The 23,862-nt window shown below is 39.2% G+C and overlaps 1 protein-coding gene across 2 annotated transcripts; it reads right to left on the bottom strand.

The window, feature by feature from the left end:
- Nucleotides 1-5,390: 5,390 nt before the first annotated feature.
- On the bottom strand, nucleotides 5,391-23,859 carry LOC120424034 (ER membrane protein complex subunit 1). 2 transcript variants are annotated; one of them, XM_039588057.2, is made up of 7 exons: nucleotides 23,651-23,859; nucleotides 22,480-23,585; nucleotides 22,379-22,396; nucleotides 18,386-19,198; nucleotides 18,168-18,320; nucleotides 6,323-6,493; nucleotides 5,391-6,259 (listed from the first exon to the last, which is right to left on the bottom strand). In XM_039588057.2, the coding sequence occupies exons 1-7, from the start codon at nucleotides 23,746-23,748 to the stop codon at nucleotides 5,865-5,867; spliced, it is 2,754 nt and encodes a 917-aa protein (XP_039443991.1). In that variant the 5' UTR covers nucleotides 23,749-23,859; the 3' UTR covers nucleotides 5,391-5,864. The 2 variants fall into 2 exon arrangements, with proteins under 2 accessions (XP_039443991.1, XP_039443992.1); XM_039588058.2 differs by lacking the exon at nucleotides 22,379-22,396 and having other exon boundaries at nucleotides 23,651-23,858.
- Between the last annotated feature and the right edge of the window lie 3 nt (nucleotides 23,860-23,862).

Raw genomic sequence — 23,862 nt, 5'->3', positions numbered from 1 at the left:
TAGATAAAATATTTAAAAAATATTTACCACATAAAAATATTTTCATACTCACGTTAGAATCTTGATATGAACCATTTGAAAATTTGTTAAGATTTTTCAGTTTTTTTTAGGAAATAACAAAATTAAGTAATATATTTTTTGCTTTAGAAAAAATGTTACTACAATATTATTTGAAATGTAAAATTTCAAAAGAAATTAAAAGAAATAAGCTTTGTTTTATCCAACATTAATCTTTGAAATCACCTTTTAAAAACATTTCTGATTTTTTTCCTGTTTGATTATTTGGGTGGATGATTCCCGTGAAAGTTAAAAAATGTCACCTTTTTTGTTTTCTGTTCTCATTTTGAATAAAAATTTCGATTTCGTTACAAATTATATTATTTTTGCCTGTTGATTTTAAATTTAGTTTTTGAAAAGAGAGATGAAATCCTTAAAAAATATTTTGAATGGACTGAATGTCGCAGAATGAGCAGAATTGATATGAAATTCAATAAAATGTAAACTGATAAAACAGAAGTAAATCAGCGAAAACGTTTTTGCTTTATTAGTCGAATATTAAAAAAGTAGTTCAATAAATGATAATACGCATGCCCTACATTTTGTTTTAAAATATAAATAGAGCGCATCCATAAACCAGGAGGAAACTTTATAGAAAATTATGAGATTTTTTTGTGTCACGTTCAAATTTAGCGCAGATTTTTTTTAGTTTATTGAAGAATTATACATAATGAAGCATAAAAAGCAGTTTCTGTGATTTAAACAAAAGATTTTCATAGTTATTTTAACATTTTTCACGTTCCGCGAAATTTGCGTGAAATTTGGTGTTTTGAAATTGAGGTCCCCGTGAAATTTGCTATTTTCGAGCGTGAAAAATCACTAAGCCTATTTATAAGACACGTTCTCCGGCAATGTACACCTTAGGATGACATTTTGAAAAGCGTGTATGAGCTATTTGGATATTTTTCCTCGATTCTAGACTACTTCAAGCTTCAAAAATCATGGTTTTCATTAATTGATCATTTGAATATCATTATGTACAAGTTGGTTAAGTTATGCATCAATTCGTGATAAAATCATCGTTTTAAAACAATTTTCTAAAAACTCCTGGTTCTCAGCGAAATAAAATCCAAAAATTATTCTTTTGGTTGCATTTTGTATGGTTATAGATGTTCTAAATGGAAATGTCATGGATTTGCAGTTTATCTGAAGTTAAGTATTTTTTCAAACTAGTGTAAGTTTACCATTTTATTGCGTTGCAACGTCACGAAAAAGGGACAGTTGTTTATGCCAACAGAAAACAAAATATTCAATCATTTTGATATTTCGGATGCTCTTTGTACTTGGAAAGAGCTTTCAAATGCAACCTAGAGCGACTAAATTGGTTGTCTAGATCCATAGTTACAACAGGTTTAAGTTTGCGTTGCAACGTCACGAAAATCATGTTGGTCACATGGCAAAAAAAAGGTGTATGCGTAGTTGGTTGTTGAAGATAAAAGGATATTAAATATTACATATTTTTATATAATGTTTCTGAGCATATTTACAGAAGAATTGTACATGGGTCATTCACAAATTCCGTCACTTAAGTTTGTATGCAACTCGAAAAAAGTAGGTATTTTATGAAACTTGTTGAACAAATCCAGAGTTTTTTTTGAAAAGGACCAATAAACTATTGTCTTTCATATGTTTAGAGGACCTAATCAAAAAAACTCTGGAAATCAAAATAGACCGATGTTCACAAGGGGGAAAAATCCTAAAACTTTCAAAAAAGTAATCACTTGGTTACTGGATGGCCCCTTTATGATAAACTGATTTACGTGAGGGTTCATTCTAATACAACGCAACGATTTTTTTTATCCCACACCCTTATGTAGGCCAAATTACAGTGAAATTCACTAAACAATAAAAAGCACGTGATTCAATGGTTTTTTTTTTTACAAACTTTTGTCACTTTGTTGTTGGACGAACCCTTGCCTAAATAAGTTGTATACAACGTTTAGTTGTTCGCAATTCAAAATGTTATGTTGCGCAGGTAAACAGTTTTATTATTTTCTCAAATTTAATTTAAAAAGCACAAAAGTCAGCAAAATAAGTTACGTTGTTTGCAGATCACCCCTCAGGGGCCATCAACAATCGATATGGGCACTTTATTTATAAATTTCAGCCCTCCTAAAAACTTGAAGCTCCTTACCTCCCTTCTTAAACTTCCACGTGTTTTGTAAATTTCCCAAAACCATTTAAATATTGAGGGAGCGTTCTTGCATTCCGTAACAAAACATTTATATTTTTAGACCCCCTCCACACCCTGGTAATACATTCCCGATACATTTTTTTGTATAAATCCTCGAACCCCTCCCCCTCCCCCTTGATATTACGCTGTTACGTAATGCATGGACGTCCCATTACATGGATTGAGGAGAGGAGAGTGAGGGGGGGGGGTGTCCTTCGTGATAATGGAATAATACAAAAAAATATTTTTACTTTGAAAACGCTTTGGAAAAATTCGTAAATCATACTGCTACTGTGAAAGCGGTATAGGGGGAGGGGGGGGGGGGGGTCTAACATGGGCGGTCCAATCAATTCACATGTCCTTGTACTGTCTATTAATGTCTTATAATAAAATATTATTGTGGTTTGGTTGAGCGTTTTAGCAGAATGCATTACTATGAATACAAAGAGACGAGTTGTTCCTTTTAATTCCGCTATATATAGCGGAATTAAAAGGAACAACTCGTCTCTTTGTATTCATAATAAAATATTAACCTACAGTTGTTCAAACTAACAAAAACTATGATTTATTTTGAAACTAAAATTTCGTGACGTTGCAACGCAACGAAAAATCCTGTTTTCAAAAACAGAGCGTTGCAACGTCACGAAATGTAAAAAAAAAAAAACGAAACTATTGGCACTACGCCCCCCGGGGCATGGCCTTCCTCTAACGTGGGATTTCTGCTCCAGCGCCTCTGACGAGACAGGAGAAACCGGGACCGACGTTTTACTTCACCATCCGATAGAAGCTCAGTGGATAAGGCGGGAATCGAACCCGCGTCTCATAGCATCATCGGGATCGGCAGCCGAAGCCGCTACCCCTGCGCCACGAGACCCACCACGAAATGTAAGTGGTATTTAAAAATCGAGGTTTGATTTTTTCGAAAAACTAATGATTGCATTCGATTTGTTGGCCAATTTTACACTAAAAATGGAAGAAGAACTCCAAATTTGCCGTTTAACAGAGCAGAGTTAATGGCGAAATATGAATTGGGTCAGGATTGAGAAAAAGTCACGCGTTGCAACGTCACACTACATATTCCCCTCTCAAAAATAGAATATTCGCTTAAAATAATGTTTCAACATTGTTTCTTATTGGAAATTTTATGTACTTTTCGAATCTGTAATAACATATGTACCTTTTCAATGTATTTTTTGAGTTACAGCCGAAATACTGAAAAAAGAAAAGTCAAAGCGTTGCAACGTCACGGCGTAATGTGTCATAAGGACTTTTAATGTCTAAAATAGACTATTCATTCTCAAATAGATTGTAATAGTGAAAGGAACCTTAAATTTAAAGTAAGTTACTAAATAAGAATTGAGGGGATTTATTTTGAAAATGGTGCAATATATTACAAAAAAAAATTAAGAGTTAATAAATTAAAAAAAACTATTCTTGCGATTCCCTACTTTTTGACAAAAAATCACAAATTCTTCATGGTGATTATTGCATTCGATCGTAATATTACGATCGTAATTTCTCGACTCGACTCGTAATATTACGATCGAGATTTCTCCATACTAAAATAACGACTTACCATCAACAAATCTCGATCTACCATCGACAAATTACGACTGTTGAGAAAATTCGATCGTGGATCGAGAAATTACGATCGTGATTTGTAATACAATTTTTTTGAATTTTTATTTATTACGGAAAACTAAAAAATCTGAGTTCAATATTTTTAATGTGAAAAAATTACAAAATTTAAAAAATCTAAATTAATTTCTTTCTAACTTCAATGAATTTAAAAAACTTAAAAAATTTCAAAAGTTTTTAAAATTGTAATTTTTTTCAAAATTTCAAAAGATTTCAAAATGTCAAAATTAAAAAAAAAATCAACAATTTCAAAAATTTTTAAATTTTAATTTTTTTTTAAATTTCAAAAATTTTAAAATTAAAAAAAATGAAAATTCATTTTTTTTAATCTATCCAAAAACTTCATACAATTCTAAAAAAAATATCAATGACGGAAGAAGATCTGCTTTACTTAAGGCATGATAATCAGTCTTGATAAGGGCGTTTAAGGAACATTAGCAGAAGAAATATAAAATTAAAAATAAATATAGGTAGCTGTAACATAACCATAACCCAATCCCGCCTTCAGACGGGCTTTGATTTAAAAAATCGCCAAAAATCAAATTTTCAAGCAATTTTTGATCTCTTAAAGCCAATTTTTTTAGAAGATTTAAGGGTTTTACTTGTTTAATGTTAGTTTGCCAATGTTTTAAAAAAATCATTTTTTAGGGGTCAACTTTGGCTGTGTTTTTTTTTCTAAATTTTTAAATTTTTTAAAATCTTTAAAAGTAAAAAAAAATATATTTTTTGAAATTTTTGAAAACGAGCTTCGAACCCATATCGAGATTTTGTCGATCGTCGGTCATAATTTGTCGATGGTAGATCGAGAAATTACGATCGAATGGTTTCAATCTACTGTCGACAAATTACGACTTACCATCGACAAATTACGATCGAGAAATCTCGATCGTGAGTCGAGAAATAACGATCGAATTCAATAATCACCACGCCTGACTTTTTCCCGATTTTTTGCGGATTTTGGCGAATTCTTGACTTTCGCCCGATTTCCCGACTCAGTGGCCACCCTGCACTTCTCCGATAGCTATTCTGTGTCCCAGACCTTGACTACCAACCGGTTCAGACAGGCCGCCAGCTCCGGGATCATCTTGATGAGTTCCGCACCGATACCATCCTTACCCGCTGCTTTGTTGTTCTTCAGCTTCTTGATGGCATCCCTCACTTCCCTCATCGTGGGTGCTGGCTCCGTCCACCATACCGCTTACGTCGTTTCCCCCGTCGCCCTGGTACTCCGCATCTGGGCCGTTCAGGTGCTTGTCGAAGTGCTTCTTCCACCTTTCCAGCTGTTCCATGTCCTGACACTCCAACGCCTTCAAGCGGCGCTTCTTATCCCGGAAGAGATGGGTTTGCTTGACTTCGCAACTGTGCGTACGTCTTCTTGTTTCCGTGTTTTCATGCTAAGGTTCGTTCCATTCCTCCTGTTTTTTGGTCTTCTAAAGTTTTCTGAAATAAACATTGAAACATTAAAACGAATAAAGCAACAGCTCAATCAAGGACGTTCGGAATAAATAACCTCTCAACACCGTTTTCTTCAGAATGTGAAGATCCCCACGAAAGAGGGGATACCCAATTGTGAATGTGTGTGTGTTGTATTTTTGGTCAAATTCATTCTTCTCTAAAAACAACTTCCTAGCTGCGTCATTCGAACTCCACTTGCTTTTTCTTTTTTCCTTCATTGTTAAGATTCTCTTGCCGATCCAAGAGCCGTTTCAGATTTCGCTCATCCTCGATGTGTGTGTGTGATGACTTGTGAGATCGGGGGAAAATTAAAAAGAGCTCCTACTACAGTGAAAATGGTGGAGGTTCGGTTGGTTGGTGGGTGGAGGTGGGATGAACAATTAATTATTCTAAACAAAACAAAACTCAAACACCGCCCGTATGTTTAACCTTAAGGAAAAAGTACACAACTCAACAGAATAGAAATGCCTTCGCTATGGAAATATTCACGTTTCACTTTTTTTTAAATTACGCTAAACTTACACCCGACCCGACGCCCTTCTTACTTCCACGCCTGTTTGATGGCCTTCTTGGAGGCAAAGTGTTTCACGACGTACGAAACGCTCGTCAGCAGCACCAGCACGGTCGTGATCATTAGGTAGTCAAAGTCTTCCTTGAGCAGATCGAACGTTTTCGAGGGCGCAACGCGAGTCACGAAAATGTCCAACCCGTGGACAAACACCAGACAGGAACTCTCGAGGCCAGATGGGGCGGTGTGAATGCCGCGCATGTTGGCCACCGTTTGGTTGTAGTTGACGATGATCTCGTGCGGGAGCGGGAGTTCCGGCATGTACGGGATGATGCCTTCCTCGCGGGCTTTTTCGGGCGAGGTGACGGGACGTCGCGGATCGAGCAGAGCCCAGGTCATTTCGGCGACGGCACCGGTCGTGAGACCAACTAATGAACGAAAATCCCAATTAAGATTAAAATTGTACACTAATAATAATTCTAAAATCTTACTCAGAAGATGCTTGCTGGTGATGCCCTTCTCAGTGATGGTTTCCTTCAGCGCGGACACGGCCACCGGCAGGATGTAGGACTGGCGTTCGACCAGCGGCAGCGGGGGTGCGTCGAGCGAGCTCCAGACCGTGCTGTTGGCCTGTGTTTTGCCCTCGTACAGTTCGAGAGAGGCTGGGGAGTAATAAAAACAAAGTTTAATAATATAAAAAAATGATGATTTTTCAGCCATTGAGATGTATTAGGAAGAAATTGTTAGCACATCAGTGCAGCCAACGACAAAGAGTCCCTAAGACGATTTATATCAGTGTTGATTTTTGACAGTACACACATTACACACACTAATGTACATAGCCTAATAAAATCATTCGAAAGTAGTTTTCTCCGACGACGGACGTGTTTCTTTATTTCGTCCGACTGCGCATATACCTCCAACAGGTTATGGGCCTGTGCTAGATAGAGATCGGGGAACAAAAAGAAATTTTAACGCCATTTTAAAATTTCGCCGCGTGTCACGAATTCGCAAGAGCAAGTTTGATAGCGAAAGTTCGAATCTTTTTTCGTTTGAAATGGAGTCTAATCGATTTGGTCTTCAAAAGTTGAACAACGACAATTATTCCAGTTGGAAGTTCAAGGTTGAACTTCTTCTCGTTCGAGAGGATATGTGGGGATGTGTCGATCCCGGTACGAAGCCGAATGCGGTGGACGAGGCCAGCTGGAAAGCGTTGGATGCGAAGTGCCGGGCTACCATCGGCCTATTGCTCGAGGACAACCAGCTCGGGTTGATTCGTGGAGCCGCTACTTCGAAGGACACGTGGGCGGCGCTGAAAGATCATCACCATAAAGCGACTCTAACCTCAAAAGTGTCGCTGCTGAAGCAGATCTGTGACAAGCGGTTCACGGATGGTGAGAACATGGCGGAACACCTTTTCGTGATGGAGGAATTGTTCGAGAGGCTCACAAACGCGGGTCAGCCACTGGTGGAAAATCTCCAGGTCGCGATGATCTTGAGAAGCCTGCCGAGGAGTTTTGACACGCTGACTACGGCTCTGGAGAGTCGTACTGATGCCGATCTTACTATGGAACTTGTGAAAAGGAAGTTGCTGGACGAAGCTACTAAGCAGACGGGACTTGCCGGAAACGATTCGGCGCTGAGGGTCGGTGCTCTCTGTGGCAGTAGCAACATGAAGCCGCTGGTCTGTTATCGGTGCAAAATGGAGGGCCACAAGCAGTTCGAGTGTCCGCAGCGCGGTAGCCACGCGGACGGCGAAACAATGGCGTGGAGAACAAAGGAAGACGCCATTTCGTTCGCTTTTGTTGCCGATGACTGCAAGAACGCTGACGTCACCAAGCCGTGGGTCGTGGACTCGGGCGCTACAAAGCACACAGTTGCAGATCGAAGCTTTTTTTAGCGAACTGAGAAGTAGTGATGTGAAGAGCGTTCAACTGGCCGACGGAAAATTTGTGAAAGTGGAAGGCCAAGGGTGTGGCACGATTGTTTGCTGTGACGAAAATGGACTAACAACCGAAATGAACATAAGTGTCGCGCTCTACACCCCTGGTCTTGCCATGAATTTGTTGTCAGTGTCGGCGTTAGTGCAGAAGAACGCCAAGGTTGTTTTTGATGCTGTTGGCTGCCGGATTCTACGAGGAAGAGCGACGGTCGCGACAGCAGTTCTGAAGCGGGGGTTGTACCAACTGAAGCAACGAGAAGAGGCCGTGTTCGCGGCCTGCGGGCGTTTTTACTCGCGGGATGCTGCCAAGAAGAAAGTGGTCGTTGCTCGGGACGTGCGTTTTGTCGAATGTGCGTCAGCTGAGGTCGGCCATCATGAAGGTGATGCGGAGCCGGTCGAGATAACCAGCCAGGAGGAGATAGTGGTTTTCAATTCGGTACTGCACAATCAAGTACCGAGACCTGATGAACCACCGCTGGAACAGGACAGAGCACCGGAAGCAGAGCCCGAGTGTTCAAAAGATGGCGACGGACCAGCTGAGCATGACGCGGAAGAAGAGGACGCATCCTTCCGCTCCGCACAGTTCGATGAAGGTCGATTCGGTGATCTCGTCGACGTGACCGTTACGCAGCCACAATCGCACCAAGCAGCAGTGATGAAGGAGGAGGTTTTGCAGGAAGAAACCCAGAGTTGGACACCCGGTGGTAAGTGGAAGTACGATTGCGACGATGCGAAGCTCTTGAAGGGACCGCCGGATTCTGGTGTTGTGAAACAAAAGGAGGAGGCCGTAAAACTGACGAACATGTTGTGCCGTTCGTTGGTGCCCGGTTTGTTGTACATCACGGTCGATACCCGGCCGGACTTCTGCATCGGGACAGCGTTACTGTACAAGAACGAGTTGAACCCCACCGATCACGACAGGATGAAGGCTAAACGCACAAACAGGAACTTCCGTCTGAACCTCGGTGACGGAGATGGAGTACTCAAGCGCTATCTCGAGGCGAGCTGGATCAGTAGCGAAGGTGAACATAAAACGAACACTAAGAAGAGCAGCACAATTGGCGATGAAATAGTGAGCTGGACTGAAACCGAGAAAAGCTGTGTTGCCGTTTCATCACCCGTGGAGTTCTTCGCTGGATTTCAAGTACTGCTGTTGCCGAAGGAACTTCCCGACAATCGTGCATCTGCTATCCTGGGAAGCTGGAGCGGCATCGTGGTTTACGCGATGTGATGAAGACTTTCTTTGCGTTGAGGAGGAGTGTTAGCACATCAGTGCAGCCAACGACAAAGAGTCCCTAAGACGATTTATATCAGTGTTGATTTTTGACAGTACACACATTACACACACTAATGTACATAGCCTAATAAAATCATTCGAAAGTAGTTTTCTCCGACGACGGACGTGTTTCTTTATTTCGTCCGACTGCGCATATACCTCCAACAGAAATAAAAATTAAATATCAAGTAATTTGTTTAAAATTTACTGTACATTAGTTTTTGTATTAACTTTTCTAGGAGGTATTAGTCTATGTATGACAAACAAACAACAAACTAGACAAGACGCGCATCTTTATGCTTTATGAAAAAGTTTGTTGACAAACAGTTTGCGAGCTAACACACTGTTTTTCAAAACTTTTAAAATGTAAATTTTTAGTTGCTCTGCTATAAATTATTGTTTATTTTCATAAAACACTTTGGAGCCGTTATTTTTTTTTTTGCAGAAAATATGAAACGAACAGGTAGAAGCAAGGGTCCTGATTTTTTTTTTTTTTTTTTTTTGGATGGTGATCCAGCCGCACATCGTTGATGTCGAAACCTCTAAACTGGGCCCTCGTCCTGTCACGTCCGTCAGTAGTCTTGTCGTACATTACAACTTGAATCAGATCTGCCAATGAATTAGTACACTTCGACCAAATAAACACTGACGCTGTATGGATCTGACTCTAGAATAAATGCACAGTTGTGTGTTATTCATAAGTCCAAAATGTTCAATTATTCATAAAAGTCCAAATTTTCATTTGCGGATAGCTACCTAACTTGAATTGAATACAAGATTTAAAGTAACATATCTGAAAGCTACTCTTATCTCAAATCCCCAACATTTTAATTAATAGCCAAAAAAACGTTTCTTGTAAAACCTGTCTGGCTTCTTTAAAAACCCCGATTTAATCCCACCTGGGGTGAGATAGAGCCTTTCTTACAAAATGAAGTTAACGGCAGTTGATTTTTTTTTCAAAGAAATAGCAAAATAAAGAATGGTCCATTCATTAATCAATTCGAAACTCAACCATATTTTTTCATATAACTGAAAAGCGCTGGATTTTGCCCCATTTGCCATGGCCGGTTGTAAGCTGTGCTCGCACACAAGCATTTTCGATTTTTTAAATCAAAACACATTGTTTTTGAGACAGAGAATTAGCTCACAATTTGCGATGTTCGTAATGTTTTCTGCATATCGCTAAATTGTTCGTAATCTCTGAATGTTTTTTTTGCACTTTTCAAAATATTAAAAATTAAGAAGAAAACAAAATAATTCCGTCTTGCTCCAATGCGTTAAAGTGGTTACAAAATGACTGGCAGAAAGTGTTTCAATACCCGAGAATTTGCCGTGTTGTAAACAACGATGTAACGGTAAAGCCGCATAAATGTTCTTGAAAGCTTTGAAACGCCTACTGTAATTCACTAAACTGTCATTTAGGTGTTAGGCAAAATTGTGAGCTTTCAATAAGCAAGCCAGAAAATTATGTTATGCATTTAGGCGTTTTTGGGATTGGGAAGCATACAACGACTGAGCGCTCGGTGGGACTTCACTACGACAAACGCAAACGTACCGAATAAACCACCTTGGTGCGCTGGTACGATGAACAAAAATACTAATACACAAAAAGGCTAGTACCGAAGCTAGAAAACCAAACCCGCGATGTGCGTTGTCACTGGCACATGGGAAACTTGGACGCTTCCCAGAAATTCGTTCGCTCAGAGTTCGATCAGGGAATGAGCAAAACAAAAAAGAAAGGCAAAAGAATGAGCATGAGGCTTCAGAACAGATAGCTGCTTGCGTCTAGTTTGCGTTCACTGAAGCTTAGCATAGATAATCATGATAGGCGATGTGTGATGAACGAGCAATCGATAAAGCAACTTGCACTAAAAGGGGGTAATCTAGTATTAAAACTCTATACGCGCCAGCATCACGCGCCAGCATTGCTCGCGTCTGCATGTGAAGCTCAACTTGACAACTTGTCGACGAAGCGACGAAAATCGATCGTCCATGATTTTTTGCAGATTTTTCGAATGAATATTTCTCGAGAAATGATTTGGGAACGAAGCTTGATTTGGCGTCGGAGCCAAAAGCAAACCCTATACCTTTCTTTAGTAAGAAAGGCAAAAATGGAAATTTTCTAAAATCTGAACGGTAAATCCGAATGAGGTCAAATTTGTTTCAGAACATCGAGTATGGTCTAGATTATGATGTGGAGAAAAAAAATTAGATAAAATGCCAAAGGAATAGTTTTGGCATTCGGTGAAAATTGGCTTTTACCTTTTTTAGGGGTTTTTCCCCCTCACAGTGAATTAGTCCACAAGCTGTGAATCAAGAACCACATTACCGACATGGATGAAAATTTGGGAGGATGTAGGGCTGGAAAAATGCAATTTTTTGGATAAATAAACGATTTCAATACTTCAATTTTCGACCGAATTTTCATTTGAAAACCGCCTGATTTGGTGAAAACACTCTCCGAGTCCCCATAAAAAATGGATAAATTCAAATTTGGTATGGAACTGGTTCAGGTTCAGCACATCCCCTTTCAAATGCGCCCAAGAGAGCTTAAATCCATAATGTGGGCTCTGAGAAACCCCTCACCACAAAATTGAGCACTTTTTTACCACACACGGACGTCACGCGTGCTCTACAGTAAATTAAGCGCCAAAATTCGGATATTGGAGGTAGACCAATTCTGTCATTGTCAATCGATCGGGCGTCGAAAATCGATCGTCCATGATTTTTTGCAGATTTTTCGAATGAATATTTCTCGAGAAATGATTTGGAAACGAAGCTTGATTTGGTGTCGGAGCCAAAAGCAAACCCTATACCTTTCTTTAGTAAGAAAGGCAAAACAAAAAAAAAAAACAAAAAAAATGAAGAACAGTTCATTTTTTACAAGTGTCGTGAATTGAAATAGAGACGACCATTTGATCGTCAGAATTCCAGTAGATCCTCGATTCGCAACAATGGACGTTACAATCATAATCCGACAACCGTTAGTTCAACAGATCAACGAACTTAGTCCGATATCATTTCACTATTGATTGATCGAGACTCTATGGAAATTTTGACAAATCATAATAGTTTTTATGCTACTTGAATGAAAATCACCGATTCTGATAGATTTACTAAATTCACTGTTACTAATTTTGTCCCTAAATAACTAAAGGCAAAGTATAAAAAGTTGATATTTATAGTTAAAATCCTAAATGCTACAAAAACTATTTTTTTTAAAACCCGCATCCTAACCTGACACCCACATTAAGATAGGGAAAAATCACATATGTTCGGTCACGGTTCATTGTACAAATGTGATATTTCCACTATCGGAGAACCTCCTTGTCTCGATGACAGCTTACCGGCCATCGATTAAGCCCTGAGACTGCGCCAAAGTGGGTTCTCGCAGCATGAAGTGGTGTCCATGTGTAAAAATGGAAGCTTCAGCAATATACTGAACACTTCGATTTTAATTCCACATCGAATCAAATCATACTCTTTGCCAAACAAGCATCAAACCTATGACACTCATTATGACAAAGCCCAGGGAGGTAGAAGCAAGGGTCCTGATTGCTCTAAAAAGATTCATTAATTCGCGAGCACATAATCGACAGCGACGCAAAATAGCTCCGACCATTTCCCACCGTTTGTCACTTCTCTCTCTCTCTCTCTCTCTCTCTCTCTCTCTCTCTCTCTCTCTCTCTCTCTCTCTCGCTTTCACTCCGGGTAGTAAAACGAATGGTTTAGAGAGGCTGAGTGCGGCTTTGTTTTGATCATTTTTAAAATTTCTTATAATCAATGTTACCAACATAATTTGCAATTTTGTTGATGGACACAACATTAAAGACACATTTGAGAAAAGTTTCTACCATGTCAAACACAAATTTACGGCAAACTATGGTAGCGCAGGCCAAGTGAGCGCCGCGCTGGTATTTTGTTAAATTCTCCACTCTCTGAGCCTATTCGTTCGACGGACGGAGTAGGCAAAGGAATTCACGAATTATTTGTATCGCTGTGTGAAGCTCACGAATGGTCGCGCGCTTCAGTTATTTTTTTGGAAAAAACATCAAATTTCAATAGAAACAGGCGTGGATTTAACTGAAATCTATTTGAAATGCATTTTTCTGCGTTGATAATCATTTTTAGCATGATTGAATCAGTTTTAGAATACTTGGAAATCGTATAAAATTTAAATGTACAACTCCGCAAAACGATTTTTTCTTCGCAAAAAAATAATCTTTCAAATCAGGATTTCTTTTTAAATTAATGATTAAAAAAAAACTGCACTGGTACGTGATGCATTTTACAATACTTATTTCATTGAAACGTTGATTCCATGGCTTGCAACTTTAATTTCCTTGAATTTCAAGAGTTTTGTACCTTCAGAAATCAGAAATGAAGCAATTTCAGAATTCACGAGATTCATTATTTTGAAATTCTTAAAAAAAATATCTATCTATATATATAAAAAATTTCGACGGTTTTGTTCGAACGCGAATCAATTCAACACGGAACGTCGGATCAAGGTGCTTTTTGTTGCGTTGGGTTCGTATAAGCCTAAGGAAGGTTCTTACGCTAACTAATTGATACTTTGGCCACTCTGGAACCGATTCCGGAACATCGGAAAATTGTATGGAGAAAGTTACGTAAAATCATATTTTGATCACAGGAGGCTGAATAAGCAAAAAATCAAAAAACGTCAACAAACGAAAAAAAGGCAGAACGAAGTTTGTCGGGTAAGGCTAGTTTTATATTTGAGGATCGAAGCAACCTACGCGCGTGTTCGGACGGAAAGTTTTTTTCGCTGGCGTTTTTTTTTTTCTCTTTTCAAAGAAGTGGATTTTCCTCAAGATTTTTTTAAAGTTTTCCGTTGGAGTAAAGTTCCGGTGTAGTTCATTTACGAGTGGAGTTCAGTTCTGGTGGATCGCTTTCAATGTGGATTGGTTCCTGGTTCCTGCTGTTCCGGTGCAGTTGCTTTTACGATGGACTTCTGCTGCAGTGAAACTTTTCTGGCGGTTTTTCGGTTCCGGTGGATTAGAAGTCTTTTTCCAGCTGATGAGGAGGATTGTGGAGATAACAGCCTGTTTTCCAAGAGCAACAATCAAGGCGTTGTGGAACAACACTTTCCGGTTATATCGAGTTGGACCCAGGAGTTTGTGAGATCTATCCATTTTATCTATCATTATTTGATAGAAGTTTTTTTTTCCCTTATTTTATATAATATTCTATTGATCAAATGATATATCCATATTATCCCTTTCCCACCTTCCCTTTCTCCTATCCTCATTTCCTCCCCCTCCCAACCCCCCCCCCCCCCGCCTCTAAATATTATTATCTGCCAAATTTACACTAACACACCACACCACAACTGATTCGGAGCGTTTGGTACGGTATGTCCACGCATCCTTCCTCCCCTGATGATTCTGTGAAATGTGATCCGTTCACAGAATCTGTCTCTGCGGTTAATGCAACGCAGTAGGCCTGGCCGCTTTAATTTTTGCTATACATTTTCGGGGTAACTCGGATGTACTGTAATCATTAATATTGACAAGAAAGGACTTGAGGCGTAATCTTACCACAAGTTCTTCCAGGATGCTTTCTTCGGACTGGCTGCGCTTGTGTTCGATTAGATTAGATTAGATTAGATTAAGGCTAGTTTTATATTTGAATTTATAGAAATTAAATTAAAATGTAAGAAATTCAATAATCTTTCAGATTTCACAATTTTATACAAGTATACTATTTTTAAAACATTTTTCTGGAATAAAAAAAAACTCTAAAATTAATAAAAACCTCCTTTTTGAAATTTATTTTTTTCGTTTAAATAAAAAAAACTTTACTTTTAAATCTTGCCGTTGTAAATATATGTAAAAATTAAGGTCAATCTAATCTAATCTAACACAAACGCAGCCAGTCCGATGAAAGCATGTTGGAAAGTCTTGTGATTAGATTACGCCCCAAGCACTTGCTTGTCAATATTAATAATTGCAGTACATCTGAGAACACCCGGAAATGTATTTCAAAAATTAAAGCGGGCAGCCCTACTGCGTTGTGTTTACCACAGAGAGGATTCTGAGAACGGATAATATTTCACAGAATCTACAGGGGTGGAAGGACGCGTGAACATACCGTACCAAACGCTCCAATAGGATTCTAAAGCCCTATGTAAATTTGTATGTACAACGGTAAAAAACACGATTAAAAACCATTTCTAATCACTTTTTTTTATTTTAATGCAAAAAAAATTGACAAGACAACATTTTTTTATGGATTAACTATGGTCCCCTTGGAACGAGCTGTCAAGTAGAAATTTTTCTGTCAAACGGGCCACGAAGTTAATCTTTCTAAATTGATTTAAAAACCATTTTAAATCCTTTGCAGTCGTTCAAAGAGCCATTGTACTCAGACAAATAAGCTTTATCGTTGTAAACAATAATATAACAAATTTAAGCTTCATTTTAGGACCCAATTTGAAGTTTAATGTGTGTTATATAATAATTAATATATGTAGAAATTTATGTCAAAAAAATAATTAAATCGCTTTTTAAGTCAAAAATAAAACGTTACTTAATCCACCCTTATGTGGTTGGTGCCTTCCTCACATTTAAGGAGTAAAGTTAATTTTTCCCGGTTCCTGAGGGGAACACCCGTGAACATTTAAGGAGTGCTATCCAAAATAGATACAAAAGGGCGGTGTTTTTGAGTGTTTTATCAATTTGACTCATAATTCATACCACTAGATTGGGTAGTCAGATCTTAATATTGCAGGGCACTTATGTTACAAAATATCTGAGATCCGGCCTATAAAAAGTGCATAAATAACACTTAAGTGCTTATAACTTTTGATAGGGTAGTCAAATCTTCAATGTCTTGGACGCGTTGGAAAGGTCTTTTGATTACCTATCCAACGATAGGTTGCATGAGAGATCCGGACAAAGTTTTCATCAAAATATCTGAGATCCGGCCTCCAAAATGGCATAAATAACACTTAAGTGCTTATAACTTTTGATAGGGTGATCAGATCTTCAATGTTTTGGACGCGTTGGAAAGGTCTTTTGATTACCTATCCAACGATAGGTCGCATGATAGATCCGGACAACGTTTTCATCGAAATATATGACATCCGGCCTCTAAAAGGTGCATAAATTACACTTAGGTGCGTATAACTTTTGATAGGGTTGTCAGATCTTCAATCTTTTGAACTCGTTGGAAAGGTCTTTTGAAAACCTTTCTAAAAATGTATAGCATGACGGAATTTCTTACAAAAACCACCCTTTTTACAATCTTCCGGACTTTTGTTCAAATCGTTTTTTTAGCATAACTTTTGAAGTACTTAACTAAACTTTATAATATTCAATAGCGACTTATGGGACCCCAAGACGGATCGAATGAGACCAATGCGGTCCAAATCGGTTCAGCCAGTGCCGAGATAATCCAGTGCAATTTTTTTTGATCAACATCCCACCACACACACAGACATTTGCTCAGAATTTGATTCTGAGTCGATATGTTTACATGAAGGTGGGTCTAGGTGTTCAAATTAAGAATTTCGTTTTTCGAGTGATTTTATAGCCTTTCCTCAGTAAGGTGAGGAAGGCAAAAAAGGAATTTTAATTAGATTTGAACTCAAATTTGAAAATGTTGTGCTAAAGTTATATTTTTGCTAAAATTTTAAGATTTTAGTACTTTGAAATTGAGGAATTTACGCACTAAAAATGAAAAAGTTAAAGAATTTGAGAATTTTACAGATTTTAGAGAATTGTTTTATCATAGGATATGTGAATTAAGGGTTTAAAATTGATTCTTTTTTAGAATTAGTAATTGAGGATATAGTTATTTTAAATTTTGAAATATAAAAGTTTTGAATAGCATTTTTTTTTGTTTGCAAATGAACATTTTTTTAAATTCGGGTATTCTGAAATTTATAAAATAAGGAATTTACGAATTTGGCGAAATAAGGAATAAAGTATTTTAGCAATTACGATTTTCATATATTTGAAATTTTTGAATTCACCAAGTTCAGTTTAAAAGCAATTCTATTTAAAAATTGAATAATTTTTGAATTGCCATTGCAAATTTTATTTGAAATGTTTCAAAGTGGAGCTATTAATATGAAATTCAGGTTTTTTTTTTATTTCTAGCGTTAAACACATTTTTCTCCATAATAAACATGAATAATCAAACAGCCTAATGCCTTTTTAAATTCAAAAAAAAAAACAGAAAACAGTTCAGACTCTAGAATCAAATCTTAATATCAGGGTCGTAGTGGTAGATGATGTCATTCAATTTGGATTAATGACAGTCAATAAATGTTCCGGATACTGAGCCCAGAAATAGAAAATTTTAATGAAAAATTAATCACGATATGTAAAATGCTTCTACAAACAACATGTAGTAAACCATTTGTTGATTGATGCAATGATTTTTTTGCAATTCCGTCGTGAAACTACTTACTTTTCCTGTCATTCTTGAACGACGAAATAGCCTACTTTTCTGTACCAAAAATAACAGAATCGAATAGCAACACTTTTCAAAATAAATGCTGAAAAGTTCTACTTTTCAGCACTGAAATGGGTGCTGAAAAGTTGAACTTTTCAGCACTTGTTTCGAAAAGTAACACTTTTCAACATTTTTTTTTATTTAAACGATTTATTAACAAAATACATGCAAATTTTACTTAAAATTTCACTCAATGGGTGTTTTTCGGAATTGCAAAAAATGTTGTATGGAACTCGTTGCAAAACTTGATTTTTTCAGCACTCTTCGTATTTATCCAACTCGGTGAACCTCGTTGGATAAATGTACGACTCGTGCTGAAAAAATCCTCTTTTTGCAACTTGTTGCATAAACTACTATTTTTTAAAAACAAATATGACAGCCAAATGGCCGGTCGGTAATGATACCTTTCAGAGCCTTTAGTTTTTCCAATGCTTATTGCGGTAACATAAATTAAAAAAAATGCTGGGCAAACTTTTTTAATAGCCGCTAGACTTTTTCGACATACTGGCAACATTCAATTTTCCAAGACCAAAACAACTTAATTTTCCAACATCAAATACAACCATGGTAGTTCTCTACACTAGCTTCATCATGTGTAGAAGGTCAAAACAACTTTTTTTTTTACAAAACTCACCGAGTTCCGTGCGGCGCACTTTATCGTTGTAGTACGTATACACGAGCCAGTTCTCCGAGTGAACCATGTGCAGCGGCGGCCGGACCCGCTTGTGGGACATGGAAAACACGATAGAACCGGACACGACGTCCAGCAGGTGCACGTTCAGGATGTCTGTCGAATGAGAGGCACATTTAGTACTATTCTAAAGAATCTCCCAAAGCAAAAGAGCGCCTTACACTTGTGAATGTTGTCCGGGCCGTGGGTGGCCACCGCAATCAGGTTCGGGTTGATGTACTTGTACAGCACGGAACGGTCCGCGAGGACGCGACCCTGCGAGTGGACGTGCTCGATCGGGTTCTTACCCTCGATCGCGACAATCTGCTGCTGGCCCTTGCCCGGTCCGCCGAGATTAACCGTCCACGTGGGGGTGGTCGTCAGCCGCCCGTTGCTGAACTCCACCAGGAATCCTCGAATCGTCGCCGTTTCGCGATCCGCGCTGAACAGATAGAACGCGTTTACGAACTTGGCCGTACTTTCGGGCAGGGCGTGCGCTTCGTTCTGTTCGTCGAGCAGCAGAAGTCCTCTCAGGAAGTCGGGACCGGTTTCGTGCAGCAGCGACGCCTGGCGGATCTTGTACGACAGCTGGACGAGGCCATCATTGATCGGTTGGCCGGTAATCGGGTTAAACTGGTACAACAGTCCGTTCTTGGTCTCCTTGTGACGTCCCAAAACGACACACTGCGCCGTCAGCGGGTAAAAGCGGGACGTCCGCTGAACCATCAGCTTCATCGGTTGAGCATTTCCAAAGCCGGTCATCTCCGGCAGGTATCGCACCCAGTGTTGCTTTCCGCTGACGTTGTCAATTCCAAACACCTTTCCACTGGCGGTCACCACCACCAGCATCTTGTGCAGACCGAAATCGTCCCGCACCAGACCGGCACGTTGGGCTTTGGATGGGGCCGGACCCAGGCCGAGCACGTGCAGCACAAGGTTTTTGACGTGGGCGATCTGGTTGCTGATGCGGCGTTGCATCGCGCCGAAGACGTCCCCTGGGAAAAGGTTAAGAGGTTATGATGAATTTATAGATTGTTTTAAAGCTACGCACACACATTTTCTTTATGAAAAAAACAAAACAAAATCATTTGTTTGCATGCATTGCAAGAAACAATATTATATGAAATTAAACTTGAAAAATCAATTACAATTCAAGTTGCCTGTTATTGTTATTGTGTCTGTAAATGTTGCAAAATGAGATTGCAAAAGTTTTTCAAACTTTTTTAATAAAAAAAAATATTGTTGAGTGTCCAATCACAATCGGTGACGTTTCACCTCAATTTTAAGGTCGTAGGTAGATGGTGTCTTTCACTCTTGGAGCAATGACTGGTTCGTGTGGTTCTGAATTCAGGGTCCAGAAAACAGAAAATTTAAATGAATTCAACTTAGTGTTTGAAAATTATGAAACTTTTTTTTTTCTTTGTTTTCATTGTAGAGGCAGGGGGGGGCAGAATGGACCAGGGGGGCAGAATGGGCCACCCTTGGATTTCAGCTTTAGAATGGATTTAGACCAACTATAAGGCAAGGGTCTTATAAAAGACGTCAAAAAACATCACCACACCGAAAACGATGTTTGAATTCATTGTATTTTTCGAATTATTAGCAAAAATGTAATTTATTGACAAAACCACGCAAATGTTGTTTATTTTGAGGTTGTTAAATAAGCTTTCTCGAAAGTTAGATTGTTTGAAAAAGTTTGTTCAATGTTTAGAATGTTACCAGGAGCTATTACGAAGGTAATCAAACAACAACGGAACCTTCAAATCATTTAGAGGCTTGGTGGTGGAAGTGTTAAATTAAAATCCACTTGGGGGCAGAATGGGCCACCCTTATCCTGCCTTATAAAAACAATCAAAAGTTATGAAATTTTGATTAAATGGATTATTTCACTCCTGGTAGCATCACAAATCACGTTTAATGCAGCATAAGTTGATTTTTTAATTGTTTTCACGATTATTTGTAAAAATAGTGCCGACATATTTACACTATTTTAAAAAATCTTTGTTTTGTTAAGTTATTATTTTTATAAAAGTGATCAAAATTCATGGAAACTATGTTGGAAAGGTCCCTCAAGTCATTTCTCATCACCCTTCAATGTTGTGTTAGAAGAAATAGTTTGTTTTCTAAGGTGGCCCATTCTGCCCCGCACCCTGGAAAGTTAGTCTAAAAAACATTTTTTTTTTAAAGTGCTTCAAAAATAGTTTTAAGTAAAAAAAATTCATCAACCATGTATACAACATTGAAGGGAACATTCCAAAGCATAAGCCTACTACACTGAATTCATAAATTTGTATGTTTTTCTATGATTTTCGGTACATTTTAATTAGGTGGACATATCAACTAATGGTCCGATTTACAATTACAAAAAAGTTCAAAAAAGCAGAATTTTCTCAGCCCTTCAAAAATATTTTTTTCAAAATAGGCCAAACATGTGCACTAATTTAAAAAAATGAAAAACTGCGACTTTTTTCAAAAAAGTCACCTAAAAATGGATTTAACTTGAAAACGGTGAACTTTATCAAAATTTCACTGCAGTACTTTTTGATTGCAAAATTGATTTTACATCGAAAAATGAAGTTAAAAAATTTTTGCGACCAATATTTCGATTTTTTCAAAAAAACAGTATTTATTAAAAAAATCATAACCCGGTCAAAGATTTTTGCACAACCTGGAAATTTCTAAAAAGTTGGCATTTGATGTCCTCCAAAACATATTAAAATAAAGTGTTTTTTAGCAAATCAAGTTTTAGTGACAAAAAATTAAATAAAAATCAATAAAAAAAATTTTTACCGTGTATCATTTTTTTTTTTCAGTGTAGTCCATATCCATACCTACAACTTTGCCGAAGACACCAAATCGATCAGAAAGATTTTTGAATATTCATGCATCATTTTTGTATAGACAGCTGCCAAATTTGTATGGAAAATTAAATGGACAAACTAATGATGCAAAATGGCTTCTTTGGGCATACCGAAGGCACCAAAAAAGTTTCAGTCGGATTAAAAAAAAAAAACAAAAAAAAATCGAATGACCGAAATCTGAGAGAACTGCTCATCTTTGAATTTTCACAAATCATGTACAAAAATATGATTTTGTTGAAAATATTAAAAAAAATATATGGATGTTCAATGAAGGCGATCCATTAGGAGAAACTTTGTGCGCTAAAAAGACTCAAATCATTGACTTTTTGAAAGTTTCCGAGTTTTTTGAAAAATTTACATGAATCCATGGAAAACTCTACCAATTGTAGTCAAACGAACTCAAAAGGGACCCCGAGTTTGACACCCCTTTTACACGGAGTTCACATAAACTACCAAACGTTTGTTTTGATAGTGTGCGTGAGCGACGTGTAAAAAGTATTTTTTTAGTTTGACTTTGACCAACCAACGGGGTACAAACTAAAAAAGTGTCAAACGAAAAAGTGACCAACCACCGAGGGTTGAGTGTATCATCATTATTTCGATTTTTTGTTGCATTAAGATGAACAAAATATTTATCAAAAATGGTTGTAAAGCGTGTTTTTTTTAACGTTTACATATATAGGTACTAATAGCAAAAGGGCTTCAGGACCCAATTATTGGTCATCCAAAGGATTTTTTTTTGTTTGAGTATTTTTTTTATCCGAAATTCCGATCAATGACTGCTGCATACCCGCTCAAGCAAGAATGAAACAGGAAAAGAGAGAAACAGAAAGAGCATGTGGCGTTGGTTGCTGTTCGAGTGTTGGGCTCGGCATTCTTTCGTGACAACTTCGTGTGTATCAACCGACGGTCGCATCCAAATAAACATTCAACGATCAGTTTCTGTGAATGATTGATCTTTTGTCAAGCCCTGACAGTTGTGCAAACAAACAGAATTCGAGGATGAAACAAAAAAAGTTTGTTTTCAGATAACCTAAAAATTTCCCGGGACTTGTGTCATAAAACAATTTTTGGTTTGCGACCTTTAGAGATTTTTGCAGGTATCAGCTACTGATAAGCTACTGATTTTGTTAGAAAAGCATGAATCAATAAATACAATGTCTTGAAATCTTCTATAAGGGAGTACTTACGTCAAACAATAGCTTTAATAACTACAAAAAAAACTTCAACTCTAAAATTCAAGTAATTCAAGCAACGAAAAATTTCAACAAACCCAAAAACTACCAAACAGATTTTTCACGACATTTGACTTACATTTCAAACCACTGTCCTCTGCGCGATAAACGATTGCGGTGAAAAAGATTTGTTTGATTTATACAATTTAAAAATGAAATAAATTACGTCGTTCAACTCACCATTCTTATTGTTCAACTCCTCCTCGATCGCTCCCTCCGCATCGGACAGCGTCAAATCCAAAAAGTCCGCCGTCTCCACATCGGCCAGCGCCTCCTCTCGGGTCCACTTGATCTTGCCCTGCTGCACCAGCGTAATCGCACCGTCCTCTCTCGCAATCAACACCCGACAGGCCAGCTGTTTGCCACCGCCGGCCGACGTTTTGCAGCGGATCGCGACGAGTTGGGGCGCGCCGAGCGTTTCCGGATATTCGGCGGAGAAGTCCAGTGCTTCGTACGGGGTGTTGTCGCGGAGTTTTTGGGCGGTCAGGGCGAGGGTGTTTTTGGGGCGGTTGGTGGTGGCGTGCAGGAGCAAGGGCTCGCCTTCGAGGACGGAGTCGTCGACGAGGAGCGAGTCTTCGGGGGAGAGCTGGGTTTTGTGGTCGGAGGTGAGGGAGTAGAGGCGGTTGTCCTGGATGATGGCGGGGGTGCCGGGGAGGGGTTTTGGGACGGAGGAGGCGGGTGCTTCGAGGGGTTTGACTATTATTTGTGGGTTTTCCGCGAGCAGGTCGATCGCGAGGAGTTGTTCGTCGATGGCGCACGCGTAGAACGATCCGGACAGGGTGCAGCGGCCGTCCTTGATCCAGGCGGCCGTGATGCGGGTGGTGGCCGCGCGGGTTTGCTGACCCGTCGTGGCCACATAGCCGGTCAGTTCCAGGTGCGATCCCGCAACGGGAACGACCTGGTACAGAGTTCCCTCATGCAGGAACCAAACCGCGCCTTCCGCACGGTCCGGATTCACCGGAACCAGCGACCATTCCCACTCGAGCGTTCCGGTGTTGGAGTTCCAGCCGCGAACCATCGCCGGATTCACCCCGGTCACCGTAATCACATCAAAGGCCCGGTTGTACCTCCCGCCACTCTGCTGAACCACCCCGTTTCCCTGGCTCGGCACATGCAGCAGCTTAATGTCCCCCCGGGGACCCGTCTCCAGCACCTGCCGCCACAAAATGTCCCCCGACTTGGCGCTGATAGCCGCCAGCACGTTACTCTCCGTGGCCACGATGATCCGGTCCAGCGAGCTCGAATCGAATGCCCCAAAGGCTAACTTCCCAACGTAGTGCTGCCGCCTGCCGATGACCAAAAAATTAGTTCCCACACCAATTACGGACCATTTCCGTTCCGTCGCACTCACCAATCAAACTTCCCGATCTGGTCCTCGTAAAGGCCGCAAACCGCCTGCAGCAGACCCGCTAGGGCGAGCAGCGTCCACCAATTCCGGGTGGGCTTCATGGCTTCGTGACACGAGATTGAACCTTTTTTTCACGACTTTTTCACACTTCTTTTATTGACTTTTTTCACCACCTTCTTCGGCGGCGGTGGCCTGATTTTGACGGGAGCGCGATG

The sequence above is a fragment of the Culex pipiens genome, chromosome 1 (genome assembly GCF_016801865.2).
Source record: "Culex pipiens pallens isolate TS chromosome 1, TS_CPP_V2, whole genome shotgun sequence".
Lineage (NCBI taxonomy): Eukaryota > Metazoa > Arthropoda > Insecta > Diptera > Culicidae > Culex > Culex pipiens.
The sequence above is the reverse complement of the archived record's forward strand: the minus strand, read 5'-3'. Positions and strand labels throughout refer to the sequence as shown.